Source organism: Ctenopharyngodon idella, chromosome 19, assembly GCF_019924925.1.
Source record: "Ctenopharyngodon idella isolate HZGC_01 chromosome 19, HZGC01, whole genome shotgun sequence".
Lineage (NCBI taxonomy): Eukaryota > Metazoa > Chordata > Actinopteri > Cypriniformes > Xenocyprididae > Ctenopharyngodon > Ctenopharyngodon idella.
The window spans coordinates 10,016,844-10,039,949 of NC_067238.1; the positions used below are offsets into that span (position 1 = coordinate 10,016,844).

General features: G+C 36.4%; 2 protein-coding genes across 3 annotated transcripts in view; one reads left to right on the plus strand and one right to left on the minus strand.

Annotated features, from left to right (window-relative positions):
- nfatc1 (nuclear factor of activated T cells 1) overlaps positions 1-8,407 on the plus strand; it is a 46,170-nt gene extending 37,763 nt beyond the window's left edge. For both annotated transcript variants that reach the window (XM_051873153.1, XM_051873152.1), the window contains exon 10: positions 6,733-8,407. In XM_051873153.1, coding sequence (XP_051729113.1) covers positions 6,733-6,788 — 56 coding nt within the window. In that variant the 3' untranslated portion in view covers positions 6,789-8,407. The remainder of the gene's footprint in view (positions 1-6,732) is intronic.
- Positions 8,408-16,089: 7,682 nt separating this feature from the next.
- Positions 16,090-20,510, minus strand: si:ch73-196l6.5 (riboflavin transporter 2). The gene is made up of 4 exons (XM_051873087.1): positions 20,401-20,510; positions 16,818-17,873; positions 16,462-16,585; positions 16,090-16,355 (listed from the first exon to the last, which is right to left on the minus strand). Exons 2-4 carry the CDS (start codon positions 17,828-17,830, stop codon positions 16,146-16,148), a joined length of 1,347 nt encoding a protein of 448 aa, XP_051729047.1. The 5' UTR covers positions 17,831-17,873; positions 20,401-20,510; the 3' UTR covers positions 16,090-16,145.
- Between the last annotated feature and the right edge of the window lie 2,596 nt (positions 20,511-23,106).

Below are 23,106 nucleotides of genomic sequence, written 5' to 3' on the forward strand. Positions count from 1 at the left end.
TCTTGGCATTGCTAGCACCTACTGTTTGAGCTATTGTTTTAAAAATACTCTACTGTTTTAGCATGTTATTGAACTGGAAATGGCGTCTAACGCCCAGATTTCTTTTTCCATGCAGAGGGCTAATAAAAACCTGGCTGGCTAATGCATCGATTCATGAACACCGTCTCTGTCGCACTCTATATACTCTGTTCATGCATCATCACTCTGAATCATTTATCACGTGCTGAAATACCTCTTGACTCATGCTAAGCTTATCGGGTTATGAGACTTAAGGGTAAGACTCGGCTATTCTTTGCCAACTCAAACAGCACCAGGCTGAAATCAAAAACACTTGTTAGTTTGGTATGAAGCCCTAAGTAGCGTCTCATATTGCAGCTTTATTATAGTGTATCCAGTCACTTATCACTTGAAGTCCTTTCATTAGACTCCTCATTCGAAATGTGGCAGCAAATTGAGATGTATCCTATGGCAACTGCCAACAGTTTTCTTTTCAAGCCAACAGTGTACAAAAGCAGCATCGCAGTACATGAGTCACTAGCTGCTATCCTTAGCCAAAACCCCAAACCAAAATTGTTGACCAATAGAGACTTGAAAACAATCAAAGTTTCCTTGGTCTTTTCAAAATGTTAGTGCATGTGTCAACACCTACTGAGGCCGTCTTTATTTACCATGAGCACTCTGAACAAGATGAAACCTCTTCAAATGTAAATTGTCATCTTGGCTCAAAATAACAGAATCCTTTGAGTCTCTCTGCACTCAACATAAATATCTTTTTTGTTTTGGATATGTTCACGTTTCTCTTTTGTACTCTGTTCTGTGGCTTGTTCTCCCAAGCATAAGTTCACAAGAAATCTCTGTGTCCTGTTATTCACGCCAAGGAGTCACACAGTTCAAATGGATTTGGATGATCAGGTCAATGTAAGGTGAAACCTCAAGGGAGCTGTGAACAGGCAAAGTTATGCTGCTTGCACTGAATCTGGTGCAATTCGAACACGTGGCGAATGCCGAAAAAATGTTAGTAGACACTTCGTCATCAAAGAAAAGGTTTTTAGACCAAGACAAAATAGGTCATGGCTAATTAGAACTCACAGTAACGCTTTAGTTTAGGGTCCAATGCGTATTAGCATGCATATTACTAGGATATTGGCTGTTTATTAGTACTTATAAAGTGCATATTAATGCCTTATTCTGCATGACCATATTCTACATCCCTTAATCCTACCCAATACCTAAATGTAACAACTGCCTTACTAACTATTAATAAGCAGTAATTAGGAGTTTGAGGCAAAAGTCATAGTTAATAACTATGTTAATAACTTTGAGTTAATAACCAAGCTCAAATATTTGTACTACCAGTAATAATACCAGAGAAGAACCTACTACCACTTAGACGTTCCATTGATTTACTTATATACTACTGTTCAAAAGTTTGGGGTCGGTAAGATTTTATGTTTTTGAAGAAAGTCTCTTATGCTCACCACAGCTGCAAAAACAGTAATATTGTGAAATATTATTACAATTTAAAATAAGACCGCATACGTATTCTACTTACAAAGAAAGTGTAAAACTCTAGCAGTTCAAAAAGCTTGCGCTACGTCCTACGCCTTCCCTATTCAACTTATGGAATTGACGCAACGCTAGTTCTGTTTTTTTTTTTTTCGTAATTTGAATACGGAAGGCAGTCTGATGGAAGCTAGATATTTTACTTCATAACTTGTTAAATATGGATTTTTTTTTTTTACACAAATGCATCGCTTCGCTTCAGAAGGCCTTTATTAACCCCCCCGGAGATGGAGACACTTTCTTCAGCTCGTACTCGTTTGGTAACGCTTACTGCCATTATAAAGCTTGGATGCATCAGGATATTTATTAATATTTCTCCGATTGTGTTCATCAGAAAGAAGAAAATCATATACACCTAGGATGGCTTGAGGGTGAGTAAAGCTTGGGCTAATTTTCATTTGAAAGTGAACTAATCCTTTAAAACATTTGTCTGTCCCTTCAACTCATTCAATAGTCTTTTGAATTCGAAAAGATGCTTTCGCTAGCGTCCCGCTCACCATAAAACTTTATTGCACGTGTGCAGTCGTGCAGATATTTCTTCCCAACCTCCACTGTTTTGACAGTTGGGAACCTAGTGATTCAAGAGACCTGCGTTTTAATGTCCAAACTCCCATGGCAGTTGTCAGTGCTCGCCAAATTTTTCACAAAGATATATTGGCGTAATTTACTCCCAACTGTCAAAGGTCCCTAATTGTTTCAGTATGGAGTGGTGTTTGTGTGGCACGTCCATGTGTGATTTTCTCCTCATAATTCAACCATCTCATTGATTCATATCCTGTTCACATATTAGTGCTATTCAATCAGAACGCTACTGGCAGTAGCATATCATATGGGTTCATGCCCAAGAGAATATGAAATCTTAAGGGATTTTAATATTTATAAGGCTGTGAAAAAATATTCCTCCAGCTTTAACGGCTTCAATTTCAGTATATCAGTGGTTAGATTTCTGATATTTTGAATATCAGGGGTGAATTTAAGTGTAGATTTTGGTGTTTTGTCAGCTGACTGTTCCCAGTTTTTTTTTGGCATGTTGTTGATGGTGTAAGGTGCTTCCAAGGCATAGTTCTTTTAGTCTTTGGAGAATGATCCTATGTCAGTTTGGTGAAAAAGAGAAACCAGGAGCCTGGGAAGAGGCCGTGTCAGGCCAGGGTCAGGTAGGCTGGGTGCGCCGCACCTCATGAGGAGATGAAAGACAGATTCGGCTTCATTGTTTAGAGGGAACGTCAGCATTCCAGACTCCTCTCAGTCCCTTAGGCAGTTTTGCAATGGGAGCACGAAGGCCATGGTTCATTTGCAGGGAATTCCTCAGCAGGCTTCCTGGTCTTGGCCGGGAGCGACACTTGAGGGGAGGAAATCCACCGCCTTCAGCCACATGTGTCTTCTCTCTCTCTCTCTCTCTCTCTCTCTCTCTCTCTCTCTCTCTCTCTCTCTCTCCCCCTCTCTCTCTCTCTCTCTCTGTGTCACAGCCCTTAGGTTGTTGGGATTTTAAAGGCTTACATGATTTTTAAAGCTCGTATAAGGATGTGACTTTTACATTACCATTCAAAAGTGACCATAAAGACGTGTGTTTCTATTTCAAATAAATGCTGATCTTTTGAACTTTTTGTTCATCAAAGAATCCTGAAAAAAAGTATCATGGTTTCCAAACAATATTAAGCAGCACAACTGTTTTCAACATTAATAATAACAGGAAATGAAGACTGGAGTAATGGCTGCTGAAATTATATTTTTTAAAATTGTAATAATTCTTCATAAAATTACTGTTTTTACTGTATTTTTGATCATATAAATGCAGCCTTGTTGAGCATAAGAAAAAAACTTTTAAAAAATCTTACAGAACACCAAAATCTTTGAACAGTAGTGTAGAATCCAAATATCTAGAATCCAGGATGCCAATTTTAATCAAAATACATAAAAATCCAGCCTGAAAACAACAACAAAAAACCTTATTGTTTTTGTAACTGACACAAGACTTTTTTCAAAGCTGATAATCTCAAAATGACCAAATATCTTATAATTTATTGCTTATCACTAATATAAATATTACATACACAGAACCGGGTGATTTATGTATAGATTGCTATTTAATTTGTGGCTAAGGAAACTATGACTTTAAACATTTTTATGTCATTAGAAGGATGCAGATTTTGCTTTGAGGATGATATTCCTCACCACAAATGAGAAAAACACACACAGCTTGTCTAATAGTTATCAAATGCTTCCTGCAGGTGCTTACGTCCATGCTAAAGAATTCAAAGGCCAACTAAAGCAGTCTGTGCAGATCGTAAGGGAAGAGGAATGTGCTGTTTTGAAACAGATAGAGCAACTGATACAGTTGCCTATCTATGGCCCTCGGAGGTTTGAGAGCCGTTAGCAAAGAAACGTGAAAGCAAATCGCTTTTCTCAGAGCTAAAAGGCTCAAATGTTTTGCAATAAACCGTTGAAGGCTTGAAAACTGAAATACAGACATTTAGAGAAGGGTAATGTGCTGTGTGTTGGTCATACAATGCTCCCTACGGGCCTGAGAGTAAGATAATACGTCTACCGCTAATATGCTAACATGCTAACTCTAAGAGGCAGCCTCATCCGGTTTCCCCTGCTATCACACAGCGAGTGAGTGCCAGGCTGTTTGTGTAGCCTGAAGCCATGCTAAGTCACTTCCCGTGCTTGGGCCAAAGAACACAGCTGACAGAAGGAGCCAGGGTCCTAGTGTGTGGGAAAATGCAATGACAGATAGAGGGCAGGAAGATAGCAGACAGCTGGAGTTGCAGGGTCCTCCGTAAGAGGGCATGAGATCTTCTGATCTTTCTTCCTCTCAGTCTCAGGGAAGCCACTGAAAGAGATGTGATTTACTTTTATTTATGTTGTTTATATTGACTGTTGTTGTGTGTGGGGTCTCAGATGCTATATATGTAGAAATTATAATAGGAGATTTGAAACTAAACTCATATTTTACCCATTAAATTATTTTACTATGTTCCTCTGACCTAATTAAAATTGATCAAACTTACATTTTGTTTATAATAAGGTCTCATAGGATTAGCAAAAGTATGTAAAATTTTCAATCTTACACTTCAACTGGAAGTCAATCTAAATGGAATATTTACTATTGATCCAAGGAAATTTGTCTGTCTTGGTTATCTTTATCAATTCCCCATGGATCCCACTCTCATTATTTATTTATTTATTTATTTCATTTGAAAATGAGGCGCATCACAGAAGCAAAATGATTCACTGATTTACATATTTTGAATTAATTTTAGTGATATCAACCACCTGATGAGTGAACGTAAACTACCGTTTAAAAGTTGGGGTCAGTACGTTTTTTTTTTTTTTTTTTTAAAGAAATTAATACTTTAATTAAAAAAGGATGCATTAAATTGATTAAAAGTGACAGTAAACACTTTAATAATGTTACAAAAGATCTTTCTGTTCTTTTGAACTTTCTATTTATCAAAGAATTCTGAAAAAATGTATCTTGGTTTCCACAAAAATATTAAGCAGCACAACTGTTTTTTAACATTGATAATAATAAGAAATGTTTCTTGAGCAGCAAATCAGCATATTAGAATGATTTCTGATGGATCATGTGACACTGAAGACTGGAGTAATGATGCTGAAAATTCAGCTTTGCACCACAGGAATAAATTACATTTTAAAATATATTAAAATAGAAACAGTTATTTTAAATCGTAATAATTAGTGCTGGGAAGCGATTAAATTTTTTTAAATTCAATTAATTACATGATGTGGCGATTAATTAATCTAATTAATCGCAAATTTATCATACATAAAATTTGGCTGAGAAATTACCCCCAAAAGATAATTTTAAAGTCATTATTGGGTAAAGCATCAAATAGACATTACAAAAAGTAGATTCAGAAAGAAATATTTTATTTGATTCAACATAGAATTTATTACACAAACTTTTAGACCATGAGGTTGAGTATGATGACTGAATTTTAATTTTGGGGTGAATTATATCTTGATTTTTTTATTATTATTATTTTTATCAATATGGAAATATGAAATTGAAAGCAAACATGGTAAACTGATGTTTTATGAATAATTTTCTTAGAGAAGTTAATTTACTGAAGGCTACCAAGAAGCCCTTTATTTCATTTTTTCCTTTTTTATTAAAAATATTCACAAACTTGTTAACTATAGCTTATCATAAACTATAGGCTATATAGGCGCTGAACATCCACGGAAAAACATGAGATATTCTCCATTTTGAGCAATAAAAATAACAACTGCAGCTTTCAGATGTGACGTTCTTTTCATTTCTATAGATCACTCGAGTTCACTTATAGTTCACAGTTACTATGGCATTTTTTTAACGACGTGCATGTCACTCAGTTATTGAGTGTGAGCACCAACCAGCAGAAACATAAATCGGCACCTATTGTCAAATATTTGAATGTAATTTGTCGTTTAAATCATGTCAGTTGTTCTATAACACGCAATTGGTGCTGCCACCGCAGCCAAAGCGCGAAAGCATGTTTGAATTTAGCAGTGAACGTTCTGATCTTACCGGTGTAGTCGTTTGCTTCAAAGGGTTCAAATTGATTGCCTTTCACCTTTCATATCTTGAATTTTATGGACATTCTAACTGCATTCTATAGGCTATAATCACGTAGTGAGTTGTTGCCCTGCATTATATTCATCATCAGTCAACTGTATGAAATGTCAGATGACATATGTTGGACTAGGTGCGGGGCAAGTGCGTTAAAAATTTGAACGTGTTATTTTTTTCTGTAATTAATTAATATAATTAACGTATTCAAATTCCAGCCCTAGTAATAATATTTCACAATATTACTGTTACTATATTTTTGATGGAACAAATGCAGCCTTGGTGAGCATAAGAGACTAATTTCAAAAACATCTTAACGACCCCAAACTTCTGAACTGATAGTGTATGTTGGTGAAAACAACTTTGTCTTGGACAGGGAACATTTTAGTGCTGTATTACAAACAATACGTAATCCAATAGATGTATGTGCCATACATCTGCAATCAGGGCATGAAAAACATCTTAAGAATGAACAGCATTTTCTAAAAGTGCATTTAGCAATATTTTCCTGTGGTGATACAATTTCTACTGCAGATGAATTGTTTGTTTTGGGTGTAGCCTAAAAGTAACATGATTTCCAATTGCTTTCACAGTAAATGAAATCATCAGGAACGATCTCTCCAGCATCTCCGTGCACAGCCATGCATAGCAGCTGAAGGTCCCTCTGAGAAGACCACGGCAATCATGAACTCTTCAGCATACCAAATTTCTTACAGAAGATCCGAATCTGCAAGACCTGACTCTGATAACACCGATTCAACAAACAAACCTTGTGCACTCAGAGTTCCACTTGATGTGAGGCCGTCAGAACTCACCGAACCTTGCTTGTTTTATTTCCACGGGGGAACTGAAAACCAGCCTAAAAGCACAGAAAAAAACAAGTGCACTTCACTTCAGAATTTATCAGCACATCCTGCCGAGACGGAGCCGTGTGCTGTTGTGGACCAAGTTGTCTCCCTTTTGCTTTCCTATTTACTCTCTTGTACTCGATGTAGCTTTTTAAATTATTACCGTAAGTGCAGTTTGACGTCTTTCTCCATCCACGGCCATGTATATTTCTAAAAAGAACATTCGTGAGATCATATGAGTCTGGTCACAAATCAGAGTAACATTGCAGGCCAAAAGCCAGGCGTGCAGTTGACGCATGCACAAATCTAAATTATAACCTAAACTTTTTTGTTTTGTTTTGGATGCATGCATATGTGAATGCAGCTGTGCACGTCTGAACACTCACTTTGTCTTTGTGTTTTTGTTACATTTCATCATCCAGTGGCACAAATATGTGTGGTTAAATGAAGTATCTGTTCCTCATGAAGAAGAAAACATTGACGACTGATTGCCTTTATGGAGATGTTTGGTCGAATATCATTTTGAAGCCTGACCTGTTTGTAAGCCTGAGTGGCCTTGTTTATTTGCCTTAAGCTTATGCCAAATTGTCGTTTTGTTCATCATATGACAGCAGATGTCTGTGCTTATCTCTTAATAGCCATTCCAATGTTTATAGCTTTTTTAATATCAGGTATGATATGTACTTGTTAACTGGAATTTTTATGAATAATAGAATAGAATAGAATAGAATAGAATAGAATAGAATTATTTATTTGGAGTGAGCTGGAATTAATCAAACAAAAGCCATAAGGGAAGTATAGTAATTCTATCCCCTCTATGGTCACATTGGTAGCAAATTTTGTGACCAGAGAATGACTGGACTGGCATATGTCAACCATCCAATATTATTCTAGCAATTTTTCAAGGCAATATTATGGTTTCACATTAGGCTACGCTCTATTAAACTGCCTCTGAACAGCAGAATATACGTTTCACTATAACTGCCTCTATGACCTGATGGTTTACTGCACTGTGCCTTAAAGTGTTTATTAAGCAGGAATACTTTTATATATGTATTTGTCCTCTTTAATTATAAACGTAATGCATGTTTCTCAGCATATAATGAGATTTTCGTACAGGAGGTTTTACTTCCTGTACATTGTATCCTGTCTGTAGGTTGTTAGGTAATGTATGCACTTTAATTTGTATTTTTCTGTACTGGTATCTCAGAAATACCACATATTGTTTTGTTGTTGTTGTTCTTTCTTGACAATCAAACCTAACATGATATATTCTTCCACAAGGTATCAATGACAACAACAGATTGTTTTTCTTGCAACTATATGTATTCAAATACCCATGCTAGTTACATTTTTACGGAGCATTTACATTTCAGTACCAAAATATGCACAATAAATTCATGCTTTGTTGGCTCTTTTAGAGTTGTGTATAGTTGAATGGTGTAAAATATGCATACAAATATACAGAAAATACCAGGCCTAGTTGTCATAATGTCTGTCTCAGTAACTATAAGATTTATACAGTATCTCACAGAAGTGAGTACACCCCTCACATTTTTATAAATATTTTATCATATCTTTTCATGTGACAACACTTTGACACTTTGCTGCAATGTAAAGTAGTGAGTGTACAGCTTGTATAACAGTGTAAATTTGCTGTCCCCTCAAAATAAATCTACATACAGCCATTAATGTCTAAACTGCTGGCCACAAATGTGAGTACACCCCTAAGTGAAAATGTCCAAATTGGACCCAAAGTGTCAATATTTTGTGTGGCCACCATTATTTTCCAGCACTGCCTTAGCCCTCTTGGGCATAGAGTTCACCAGAGCTTCACAGGTTGCCACTGGAGTCCTCTTCCACTCCTCCATGACGACATCACGGAGCTGGTGGATGTTAGAGACCTTGCGCTCTTCCACCTTCCATTTGAGGATGCCCCACAGATGCTCAATAGAGTTAGTCCATCACCTTTACCCTCAGCTTCTTTAGCAAGGCAGTGGTCGTCTTGGAGGTGTGTTTGGGGTCGTTATCATGTTGGAATACTGCCCTGCGGCCCAGTCTCCGAAGGGAGGGGATCATGCTCTGTTGGCATTCATGGTTCCCTCAATGAACTGTAGCTCCCCAGTGCCGGCAGCACTCATGCAGCCCCAGACCATGACACTCCCACCACCATGCTTGACTGTAGGCAAGACGCACTTGTCTTTGTACTCCTCACCTGTTTGCCGCCACACACGCTTGACACCATCTGAACCAAATAAGTTTATCTTGGTCTCATCAGACCACAGGACATGGTTCCAGTAATCCATGTCCTTAGTCTGCTTGTCTTCAGCAAACTGTTTGAGGGCTTTCTTGTGCATCATCTTTAGAAGAGGCTTCCTTCTGGGACAACAGCCATGCAGACCAATTTGATGCAGTGTGCGGCATATGGTCTGAGCACTGACAGGCTGACCCCCTACCCCTTAAACCTCTGCAGCAATGCTGGCAGCACTCATATGTCTATTTCCCAAACACAACCTCTGGATATGACGCTGAGCACGTGCACTCAACTTCTTTGGTCGACCATGGCGAGGCCTGTTCTGAGTGGAACCTGTCCTGTTAAACCGCTGTATGATCTTGGCTACCATGCTGCAGCTCAGTTTCAGGGTCTTGGCAATCTTCTTATAGCCTACGCCATCTTTATGTAGAGCAACAACTCTTTTTTTCAGATCCTCAGAGAGTTCTTTGCCATGAGGTGCCATGTTGAACTTCCAGTGACCAGTATGAGAGAGTGAGAGCGATAACACCAAATTTAACACACCTGCTCCCCATTCACACCTGAGACCGTGTAACACTAACAAGTCACATGACACTGGGGAGAGAAAATGGCTAATTGGGCCCAATTTGGACATTTTCACTTAGGGGTGTACTCACTTTTGTGGCCAGCGGTTTAGACATTAATGGCTGTGTGTTGAGTTATTTTGAGGGGACAGCAAATTTACACTGTTACACAAGCTGTACACTCACTACTTTACATTGTAGCAAAGTGTCATTTCTTCAGTGCTGTCACATGAAAGGATATAATAAAATATTTACAAAAATGTGAGGGGTGTACTCACTTCTGTGAGATACTATATATATATATATATATATATATATATATGAGTCAAAACCCTTTTAAATTACGATATTTCTTTCTGAATTTAATCCTCCAAAACCAAAACATTGGTTTGATATTTTTATTACCTTTTTGCATTTTTTGGTGTTTCATGAATTGTATTTCTATTTCATAAATCTTGTAATATACTGTTTAAATTTTGCTGAAAAGCCCTTAATAGCCTATTTAATGTCAGGTTCCTGTGACAACAAATGCATTATAAGTCGCTGATAAGGAGTTATAACTGCATGAATAGAAAGGGTGACTTTAACATAATACCTGCCAAATAGTGAGCCATTTTTAATTCACATGTTATAAATGCTTAATAAATGTATTTATTCACACATATTTTACTCAGAACCAGATTTCTGGTTATTTCATGATGCATAAATATACTGTTATGGTGAGACTGAAGGGTGATTTATTTGTGGTTTTCTCAATAATATCTCATGACTTATGTCACTTTTCTCACTGTTGCTCATCAGACTTTACTCTGTGCATTACCCATGATGCCTATTCAGAGGAATGTATACAAACTGATTACATGTTTATCAAGATGAAATGATCGAACTTTATTTTGAAAAAAAAAAAAAAAAAAACATACGAGCACAACCATAAATTGATGAAATATTAATAATGAAAAATGTAATTACATTAGTTGTGAACCCTAAGAAGGGTGAACCATTTATTCATGAGTTATAAACGTTAGTAATCTATGAAAGTGAACCTTAGTGTAAAGTGGAAACACGTGAATCATGTCTTTATTTATAACGTTTATAAATCATGAATAAATGGTCCACAGAACTTCACTTTACATTAAGGTTCACTTTAACAAGTTACTAATATTTATAACTCATGAATAAATGGTTCACTCTTCATTAGGGTTCACAGGTAACTAATAATGTAATCACATTTTTCATTATTAATATCTCATCAAGTTATGGTTGTGCTCGTATGTTTGTTTGTTTGTTCGTTTTCAAAATAAAGTTTGATCATTTCATCTTGATAAACATGAAATCAGTTTTTATACATTCCTCTGAATAGGCAGCATGACCTTTTTGCAGAGTATCATGGGTAATGCACAGAGTAAAGTCTGATGAGCAACAGTGAGAAAAGTGACATAAGTCATGAGATATTATTGAGAAAACCACAAATAAATCACCCTTCAGTCTCAACATAACAGTATATTTTTGCTGCATCATGAAATAACCAGAAATCTGGTTCCGAGTAAAATATGTGTGAATAAATACATTTATTAAGCATTTATAACATGCGAGTTAAAAATGGCTCACTATTTGGCAGGTAATACGTTAAAGTTATTCATGCAGTTATAACTGTTTATCAACGACTTATAATGCATTTGTAAATGAGTTAGTCATTAACAAACACCTTTATGAACCCTTTACAAAGGGAACCTTAATGTAAAGTGTTTTTTTTAGTTAAGACTTTAAGGCAGAGGTGTCTAGTCCTGCTCCTTTTTGCAGAGATACACCTCCTTGATCTCTAAAATGCTCCAACACTCAAACCTGAAGCTTCCAGTAATCCTAAAGACCGTGTTCAAAATCGTCCCCTCTACCCTTAAATAGGGCACTATTTGAGGGAAGAGCCATTTGTAGTGGTGTCCGAAACCATAATGGACATTATAAAGTGCACTCATTCAATCCTATAATGCACTGCAATAACGAGTGTACAACTGATGTACACTAAACAGCTAAAGAATATCTATAATGCACTGTGAGGGTCGCAGAATCATCCATCCATCCATTTTCCAAACCGCTGGTCCAATGTGGGTGCAGTGTAATATCAAACAGGTATAAATTCCTTTGTAAATTATTATTAAATTGTTTCATTAAGATTTAAACGTAGTTGTTTCCATGACAGAGTGCAAAATATATATTTTTTTCATCTTACAGCTGGAGTTGCCAGTTTGATATAAGTGTCAAATGATTTTTAAACAGCAAGCACAAACTACACAAAAACAGCAGCCCTTCTGAATTCGCTCACTCATTTTCATTCACTTCTTCAAGTGAACTATATTAGTTGACTAATGTAAGCACTTTGTTACCTATACCTGTAGCGGCTAATGAATTCAGCACATTTACAGAAAATTGCTTACTTCCGCATTGCAAAGGAAGGTGGATACAGAAACTGACTTTCAAAAATTAAACCCATTAAGAGAAAATATTCACTGGAGTAAAACGTGACAAGTCTCTATTATGACAGGAGACTGCTAGTAATTGATATTGAGTTTTACAACAAAATCAAATGGCAAAAGACTTCAAGATGTTTCTTATTGGTCCTAAAAATCATAGAGAATGAAAAACGGAGATGATTTATTTGAAAAAATCTTTTGTCCAAACTTTTAAAGAGTATAAAACACTGACCTAATGTTCCGTTTCACAGATCTAGTTTCAACCCTAGTCACAATGGCTCATTAAAAATGTGGCAGTGTCGTCTGAAAAGGAATCATGAAAAATGCGCAAGATGTCTTCCCCATGTGCGCAGGAGATCTTAACTTCCAGAGTAGTAACTAATGGATCAAAGTAGAAGCAGCTGTTGCATCCAGGCTTTGAGCCAAGCACCCTGTGACACCTGCCAGGCAGACAGGAATATTTTCCATGGGTTTGAATCCCCGGTCACACATAGCCATGGTGACAACGCACAGTCAGGGTGGGGTGGATCATCAAAGCCAGTGCCCAGAAATAGCCACTCTATTAGTAGGCTGCCTGTGTGAGGATTGTAAGAGAGCCAAGAAGACGAGAGGCTATGCTAACGGTCTCAGTTATCACTGTGTGAAAACTGTCCCGTTGAGTGAAGAGCTGGGAGTCTTAAAACTCACAGATGTGAGCTCCGCATCCTAATACATATAACTGTCATCCTCCCATTATCTTCTCTCCCTTGATACTGTGATTGCTGGATCAAAGCAAGATGGTGGCTGTTCCGCCCAGACTGATGTCATCTGTCTAGTGTATTAGGTATACAAACTTTTTGATGCCACGGACCCTTTCTTAACCATATATAAATGTATACAGTAAAAAAAAAAAAACTAGAAATATATACAATATTGTCTGGAAAATCCTTTCTTTTTTTACTTTCTATGAAGTTGACACTGTATCTTTTTTTTTTTTTTTTTACCTACCATAGATGTATAAACCTGAAGAGAAACATAAAATTTAATAAACTGAAGTGCCATCAATCTCATTATTAAAGATCAGTTGTTAGAAATCAGAATAAAACTGCAATAAAGTCAAATTCGGTAACTTATTTACAGTGTTGGGGAAAGTTACTTTTAAAAGTAATTTAAAGCTTTACAATATTGCGTTACTCCCTAAAAAGTAACTAATTGCATTGCTTAGTTACTTTTTATGGAAAGTAATGTGTTATGTTACTTTTTTCACCAGGGCTGGGCTTGCTTGTTTGTTTTTTAATAACAAAAAGGATTAGTTCACTTTCAAATGAAAATTACCCCAAGCTTTACACACCCTCAAGCCATCCTAGGTGTATATGACTTTCTTCTTTCTGATGAACACAATCAGAGAAATATTAATAAATAACCTGATGCATCAGAGCTTTATAATAGCAGTGAACAGGGGTCATGAGTATGAGCTGAAGAAAATGTTTCCATCCACATCATAAACATATTCCACACGTCTCCGGGGGGTTAGTAAAGGCCTTCTGAAGCGAAGCGATGCGTTTGTGTAAAAAAATATCCATATTTAACAAGTTATGAAATAAAATATCTAGCTTCCTCTAGACCGCCTTCCGTATTCAATGTACAGTCAATCAGTCAATAACTGGGAAAACTTGTGTTAGGTTTGTTGTCAATTTAAAAATAACTAGTTACTTTACTAGTTACTTGGAAAAAGTCATCTGATTACGTAACTTGCGTTACTTGTACGCATTACCCCTAACACTGCTTATTTATTTTGGCATAATTTGGTTTCTGTTTTCCTATTTTTTTTTTAGAACTTACAACTTTTTGTGGACCCCCTAGCACCTCCTTAAGGCCTCAGACCCCCAATTTGAAAACCTGCTGTATTAGAGTATCAGCAGTTAAAGGGGGACTGAGTGATATTTTAAATCCACTGTTTGGAAGTTAGTCGGGCCGAGTCCAACAACAAACGTCTAACCAATCAGCATCGGGGGCGTATGACGGTCGAGGAGAGAGAACGAGCAAGAGGGAGATTTGAAAATAAGAAAAAAAAACTTCAAAAGGAGAAATGGGACACAATACAAAACAGCTCAAAAGAATATTACTGGAATGAAGGTTTATGCCTGGGCAAGCGCTTTAGGACCTGGTTATATTAGAAAAGCTTTCCAGCGCTGGAGAGAGCTAAGAGGGAAGGCCTGAAAACTGTTTTGATCCCGCTTATGATGCGAGTAACACTGGGTTTTGATTGTCTGGAGCTGCTGTGCTGTTTGCGACTAACAATGAACACTTTGTATTTACTCTTGTGTACTGTATGTTCATTTTTTGTGCTTCCTTGTCGTTCGTTCATCAACTGCGCTTTATTTTTCGTGAAGCATTTTGTTGCGCGTCAGCTGTGATAAACAGACATCCACTCGCATTGCGTGTGTAACAGTGGCCAGATAGAGAGAGTTGTGCAGGTAAACCACTGCACACTGACGGATGCTAGAGAATGAGGTGTTTAGCGTCATTGGTAGTGCATTTGCCTTGCATGCCAGTAGCGATCGGGCAGCAGTTTGAGTCTGACTCAGAGCAGGGTGGTTAGAATTTAAGTGTGAGTTTTGGAGGCGGAGCAATGAAGAGAGGGGTGTGTTTGATTGGGTTGATTTCAAATAACTGTGTTCAACAGCGTAGTTCAAATACCACTTACTGTACCTTTAAGACATAGAGGAGATGTATATCTAGGTGCATTTGAGTTTCTTCTTTCTGATGAACACAATTGGAGTTATATTAATAAATATCCTGATGCATCCAGGCTTTATCTTGGCAGGGAACAGGACCAAGAGTATGAACCTAAAGAAAGTGCATCCATCCATCATAAACGTACTCCACACGGCACCGGGAGGTTAATAAAGGCCTTCTGAAGCGAAGCGTTGCGTTTGTGTAAGAAAAATATCCATATTTAACAAGTTATAAAGTAAAATATCTAGCTTCCGCCAGACCGCCTTCCGTATTAACAGAAACTAGGGCTGTCAATACATTGAAATAATCATGAAGAATCATGAACAATTTTTACTGCCTAACAGGTTGTTACTTTTCTTTAAAGGAAAGAAAACAAAATAAATGCTGTTGCCTTGAAGCAGCAGAAATTCTTTAGAATTTCCCCCCGACATTATTCATAACTTAAACTCAACTATAATATTTTAAAGGCAAGCAAATGTTTATATTGGGGAATTCATTAGAAACATTTTAGATCACTTTATACAAATGTTTAGGGGACAAATTAAAAACCTTCCTGATTTTTCTCCATATAAAAAATCCAATGCACGTTACGTTTTACTTATACTGCACATTATATCTAATATAAGTAACTGATAAAACATAAATACGAGGTGACTTAATTTTAAGAATTTTAAGACATTCTGAAACTAGTTTACTGAGGTCCTCTAGTAACCCTCTGCTCATGAGTGAAAACTGATCTAAATGAACAATATTCACTGTAGACCGTTACCGCCTCCTAGTGGACATTTGATGATTCTGGCAAATCTGGCATTAAAAATATTCTTACTCCTATTCATGATTAGGATGTTAAAAACAAATAAATGGACAAATAAGAAAATTTATATATAATAATAATAATAATAATAATAAAGAAGTCAGCATAAAAAAACTTTACAAACATTGTTAATGTAATAAAAACATCTAAAATAGACATTAAAAGCAAGCTTATTTTACATCGTTTACATTCTTAAATGTACATAAAATATTTTAAATTAGTTTTAAGCAAATTCCTTTTCTGATTAAAAGTCTAATATAAAATTATAATATTTTACATATGCTCCACAATTAAGAATGAATTTTAATAATATCATTAATATTATTTACAGATCCCTTTTTTCAAAGACAATTAGTGTTACATGGGTCACCTGAAATAAAAAAGTCATATATATTGACCAAGGGAAACATAGTCACTGCCCCCAACATTGAGCCCAACTGCACTACTGCTCCACACCACACGAGAGCGCTGTGACCTTCATCTCGCAAGATGACAGCAACAATCACTTTAACGTAGGATAGGACGAAAATAAAAAAGAACCACGCCAACACCTGTAAAACATAGGATTACTAAATATACAAAAAGAAACAATAAAATAGATCAAGCAAAAACACTTCTTATATTAAAAATAAATACAAATTCGTCCTTAATACTCACAATAATGACTGTTCCAGAAGTGTCATTAACAAGCAGTGGACAGGGACTCAACACAGCCATGCCCATAATGTAAACTCCAATAAGAGAACCAATAGAAGTGAGAACTCCCATCAGCACTAAAGACCTGTTCAGAATGTAACAAAGAGTTGAGGAAAAGTAAGTTATCTATTTATCAGTTTTTTAATATGTCATTGTTGAAAATTTAAAATTGATCATTATTTCATGTCCACATATTTGTTTGGTAAGCATGATATTGTAGAGTTACAATATATTATCATATATTGTTCAAATGAACAACAACAAAAAAAATCTAATTACTACCCATGCAATCATTGTTTTATCATAATGTAGCTCACCTTTGAGTGTAAAACATAGTGATGAAGCAAGCTATAGGATTGGCAACATTTGCCATAGTGGCTGACCAGTGATAGGCCTGGTTTCCATATGGTAAACATGAGTACGACTGGACTGATGGCAAACCAGTATTGGTCAGAGCGTTTACCCATGCTAGGATAATGTAGATGTACACTACTTGTATCCAAGTGTACGTCCCTGTCCCAAACCTGCTCCTGGGCTTCGCCTTTTGAGAACGCATCATTGGTTTCTGTTCAGATTTCTTGTTTTTCCAGCGGGATGTATGGTCTCCACTTTCGTTTGAGTTATTAGGGCGCTCTCGAGCCACAGCTGGATGGTAGTTCAAAAGTAAGAATGCCACTAAACAAACCACCATCATAGCAGTCAGGAAGAAAAAATAGGCTTCAACTGAAAAATTAGCTGGTTGGTAGTGAGGCACAAGGTAGTTAGCATCTATTTCAGACTTATTAAGATGTGTTTTATTGGATCTGAGGATTTGAGATGCATTGACACATTCCATCACACCTACACCTTGGACCATCGCCACTAAAGCTGGGACAAGACCGCTCAGGCCTTCTCCTATATAATAAGTCCTGAGATACTCCGCCTTGAGCTGCGTCATAAAGGGAAGGAACGTCACCGAAGAAGTGCAGTCCACTATGGAGACAAAGAAGACGAGGAGCAGGAGAGGAACGCTGCGCTCCAAACCTAGCACCACTATTGTCTCACTCCAAAAGAAAGCCAGGAAGAGGCTGGCCAGAATCCCGAAACCAACAATAAAATAGATAACCGCTGTCTCGTTGAGCGTTCCTGGTCGGAAGCGGTGCATTATCGTGACAAACAAAGGTCCGATGTTGGCCATTTGGACAATAACAGAGAGGTAGGAGGGAAGATACCAGCCCTCAGGTACCTGTGGAACAATTAAAGGCAGCTCCACCCACAGACCACAGATGGTGACCCAGGAGCCCATGCCAAACAGAACGGCCAAAACATGGGTGAGGATGGATGTGGCCATGATGATTAAGATCAGTATCCCTCAGAATTTGTAACCTAAACGTCTTCAGAAAAGAAAAACGATACAATTAGTAACCAACAGAATCAGCATTATCAACTAACAGAATTTCATTCAATAATGATAGCCATTATTTTTGCAACTCCACTTGGTGTCACTAGTGGAGTAGAAATTACATACTCCATCTTTAAATTCCAAATTTGGTGCAGTCAAATGAAAATTACCCCAAGCTTTACTCACCCTCAAGCCATCCTAGGTGTATATGACTTTCTTTTTTCTAATGAACACAATCGCTGACGCGACGCCAGTTCAATTTTTTTCGTAATTTGAACACAGAAGGTGGTCTGGCGGAAGCTAGATATTTTACTTCATAACTTGTTAAATATAGATTTATTTTTTTTTTTTTTTACACGAACGCATCACTTTGCTTCAGAAGGCCTTTATTAACCCCCCAGAGCCGTGTGCAGTATGTTAATGATGGATGGATGTGGATGGAGACACTTTCTTAAGCTCATACTCATTTGGTAACCCTTACTGCCATTATAAAGCTCGGATGCTTCAGGATATTTATTAATATTTCTCCAATTGTGTTCATCAGAAAGTAGAAAGTCATATATACCTAGGATGGCTTGAGGGGGAGTAAAGCTTGGGGTAATTTCCATTTGACAGTGAACTAATCCTTTAAAGATGCAATGTGTACATTTTAGCGACATCTAGTGGTGAGGTTGCGAATTGAGAAACTACGGTGGCCAACACAGGACAAAGAGGTCGTCTGAGACAGAAGAGAGTAGCCAGTCAAGCAAACGCTGTCTGTAGAGCAGTTTGTCTGTTTAGGGCTACTGTAGAAACATGCCGACGCAAAATGGCGACTTAACATTTAAGGGGACTCGGTGTATGTAGATAGAAATGGCTAATTTTAAGGTAATAAAAATGTAACGGTTCATTATGTAAGGTCTTTATACACCACGGAAAACATAATTATGTATGTTATATTGTATTTCTCCTAAAATTTACACATTGCACCTTAAAAGGGTTAGTTCACCCAAAAATGAAATTTCTGTCATTAAGTACTCACCCTCATGTCGTTCCATACTCGCAAATCCTTCATTCATCCTCGGAACACAAATTAAGATGTTTTTGATGAGATCCAAGAGTTTTTTTTATCCTCAATATAAAGTAAAGAAATTACCACATTCAAGGTCCAGAAAAGTAGTAAAAACATTGTTAAAATAGTCAACATGACTACAGTGATTCAACCTTAATTTTATGAAGCGACGAGAATACTTTTTGAGACGAATTTGTTGAATCAAGTTGTTATTTTTGTTTTGATTTTCGCACAAAAAGTGTTCTCGTCGCTTTATAAAATTAAGGTTGAACCACTGTAGACACGTTGACTATTTTAACAATGTTTTTACTACTTTTCTGGACCTTGAATGTGGTAATTTTGTTACTTTCTATTGAGGATAAAAAAACGTCTCGGATTTCCTCAAAAATATCTTAATTTGTGTTCCGAAGATGAACAAAGGTCTTACAGGTGTGGAACAACATGAGGGTGAGTAATTAATGACAGAAATTTCATTTATAAGTGAAATAACCCTTTAAGTAAAACATTTAAACCGAGGGCACTCCAGGCGATCGACCCTTCAATCAGTGTACTTTCACTTTGGACAAGAATCATCTGCTAAAGTGAAGTTATTCAGTACCATCTGTAGTGAGTGGAGCATTGTCTAATTATTACTTTGATGTTGTGCCAATGTATTTTAAGAACAAAGTCAGGAAGAATGTGCTTATTTGCAGAAGGGCTATCAAAGTACAAATCAGAGTGCAGTGATAGCAGGGGGTTTGCAGGGTGAGATCTTGATAATGGGCCCCACTGGTGTAAAAACTGTCATAGCATTAAAATAATATACACAAGCTTTAAAATGTACATGAATGTATAAGGAAATTTGTACTTGCAATTTCATGTCAACTATATAACTATGAATAGGTCTACCTTTATTTAGTCTGCAAAAACTGGGACAGAACTTTGTTCAAAAGTGAACAGAAGTTAAAACAAATCAAAATGAGTCAGGCTACCTCAATGTTGGAAAAAACAGAATATAATTTAAATAAAATTAAATAGTGTGCAAAAAACAACTTGAACACAGTAAGCATTTTTTTTTTTTTAGCTATTTGTCTTTTTGGAAAGCTCATCTTTATGCTGTTTGTGGTTGTCACCAACATTGTGGGTTGAGTATTAGACTAAATGATTAGGTCTGTGTGCACATCTGAGTTATAGCGTGTAGGTTCGGTCACTGGAGGGTATAAAATCATGAGAATTTTGTGCGTGTGTGTTATAGTTGCAGCATATTGAGCAGTTATTCATTTATAATGATTATACTGATCATAAACACTACATAGCATGCAACATTTGGCAAAAGCATTTGATTTAATTATTTAACAATAAATAATGTTATATTGACTTATGGTAATGTAAAATTAAATAACAGAAAGGAGTATGTAGCAATGAATAAAGTAAATTAGAGAAAAAAGATTCCATAATAACATGTATGAGAAATCTGACAGGTACTCACATGATCTGAGGCTAATCATATGGAGACAATGACCTGTACAATGAGAGAAATGTGTCTTATATCCTATGCATGAGTGGGTGTGCCCATTCTAGCCAACCATGACACCTGTCTGTTGATGTTTTATTAAGGAAAGGGATAACTGGATAATGTGTAATTTGTAGATAATTTATTATAATGCAAGTAAGTCAGAAAAACATGAATCATACATTTAAAAAAGAGAAACAGTATATGTGTACTGTAGCATCATCCGTAATTACTAAACTGTTTTCTTGCATGAATTCTGACAGCAAATATAATAAAAAATTGCCTTTGCTAGACAGACCAATCTCAGCTTCAGTAAAAGTTTAACTGTGACCATCATGTTATGCAATAATGTGGTAAAAAATTACTTAATACAAGTGCTGATGACTGTAAAAAAACAAAAACAAAAAACAAACAAACTGTGGTCTAGTGTAGTTTTACATTTCTATAGTTTATAGTTAAGTTTTAGTTTTAAAATATTTATTTGTTTTAAATAATTGATTTAGTGGTGTCAACACTATTATTGACAACATTTTAAATAACCAGTTAATATTCAATAATATTTATTAAGAATATAGACAAACCATATATTACTGCTGGCAATATGTTTAATCTGTCCCATATTAAATCATTCCTTTTTATTTTCTATTTTTATTAAAAAAAATAACAGTACATATAAATATATAATTCAAAGTTGCATCAAAAACCACAAACGCCTTTACTCTAAGGCTAATAACTGTTTGTCACAATCAGCTGCTGGGTCATTATTAGTAAAACGAAATAACTCCACATGATGTTTCTGTCTCTTGTCATTCACTCTTATAAGCAGTTATTAGCAGTGTGGAGATGCAAATGCATCAGGGGTGGAAAGGGTAAAATATATTTTTTTCGTGTTCGTGTTAGTTACATATATAATGTTTTAAACACAATTTTTTTAAAACTCTACATTTCTGCAGTAAAATTAACTTTAAAGAACATTTCTCATTTTAATTCATGGACATAACATGGAAAATGTGCCATGCTTTAGTGGAGGATTTCTGTCACCTGGTGAAAAACAAACACTTTTAACATAAAAATGACATGAAATTACCAATATAACCAGTAGATGGCTGCAGAGGACCACTCATCAGCTTATTTGTCATTTCCACTCCCTTTTATAGTTCTCTTCACATGTTTTGCTTTTGGAATTTTTATAAAATGGGTAACACTTTACAATAAGGTTTTATTATAGGTTAACATTAGTTAACATGAACTAAAAATAAACAATACTTATACCAGTCCCGGCGCCAGGACACACGACTTGGGGGGCTTTTATAATTCTCAGGGGGGGGCGAACCGGGGGGTTGGGTTGGGTGGGGTTGGGTAGGGAGGGAATTGTACTCTAGCTGAGCCCGAACTAACCTATTTCCATGGCGACGTGTGATGCAGGCACAATGGCGCTGTTTGACATATCTATTCTATTACTTTATTTTTCCGTGTTTTATCCAAAATATTCACAAACTTATTAACTATATGATATATTCCGATTGTCAGATATGTATAAGTGAATTTGTTTGTCTTTTAAAAAACTTTATAATGCTCGTTCAGAGAATCAGATCTGTGGATTAACATCATGTAAATTCACCCATTTCTCCCAAAATACATAAAAGTAAGTTGCCGTTGAACTAGTAGAAGAAGAGAGTTTATATACCACACAATGTGTATATGAATAAAGGACATCGTCACATTTTAATTGATGACGTGTTTTTGTAGGCAAAACCCAGAAACGAGTTAGCATTTTAGGACTTCCGGTTCCATCGCCCCGAAGTCAATGGGTTTTTTGAATGGGTTTTTGCTAAATCGCCTGAAATAAGGTCTGTGGTTAACAAAGCCTCTAAATATTTTCATGTTTTGATCTATGACATAAAACACACCAGTTATAAACCGCTTGTGATTTTTTAAACCTTTATTGTGTCTTAAAAATGGCGGTTGCTAACAAGTTGATAAAAGGGACTACTTCCTTTGGCAGGAACTTTAGACATCATCACGACAAACAGGACATTTGGACAGCATTTCTCATGAAAAAGTGGATAAGTATTCATACACAGCACAGATCATAATCAGCGAGTATGTTTTTAAATAAAGTTGTTTTGTAAATAAATTCTAAGGAAGCTTGGTGGTGGTGACGTTGATCCGCGACCATGGTGTGCTGTAGTCCGTTTATAGCCTACTGTTAGCTTTTTATATCTGACGACTTTATTTAGGCTTCAGAATGTATAAATGTTGTGTTAACTTGTAAAGATTATCTTGATAGACAATACGTGTAAGTGTCATAACCCTTTGTTAAACACAGAGCTTATTTTTTGCGATTTTCCAAAAGTCTATGGAAAAAAATGCATTGGCTTTCGATTGAGGGAACCCGTGCGCCGCTAACTTCCGGGTTGGCCTACAAAAACAGGTCATCCCTGAGGTACTCTATTGCCTCTTTCCTTAGACACCAGTGTATTTAACAAACTGACAAACATCATTGTGTATTATGTCTTTTTTGCTAGTACTTAACCCTTTCAAGCATGAGTTTAAAATATTCTAACTGACCCCCCAGAGTGAGTTTTTTTAGGCGACTGTTATTTTAGAACGTTTGCCCTTTTTGTTTCCATGGCGACGCGTCATGCGTGTCACGTACGCTGAACACAGCCACAATGACAG

Bases quoted from the DNA above. Each gene is read 5' to 3' on its own strand.
- si:ch73-196l6.5 (XM_051873087.1), bottom strand. From the start codon at position 17,830: ATGGCCACATCCATCCTCACCCATGTTTTGGCCGTTCTGTTTGGCATG. The intron at 16,586-16,817 runs GTGAGCTACATT...CATTCTGAACAG, and splicing joins ACTATGTTTTACACTCAAAG to GTCTTTAGTGCTGATGGGAG. The intron at 16,356-16,461 runs GTGAGTATTAAG...TATGTTTTACAG, and splicing joins CTTCTGGAACAGTCATTATT to GTGTTGGCGTGGTTCTTTTT.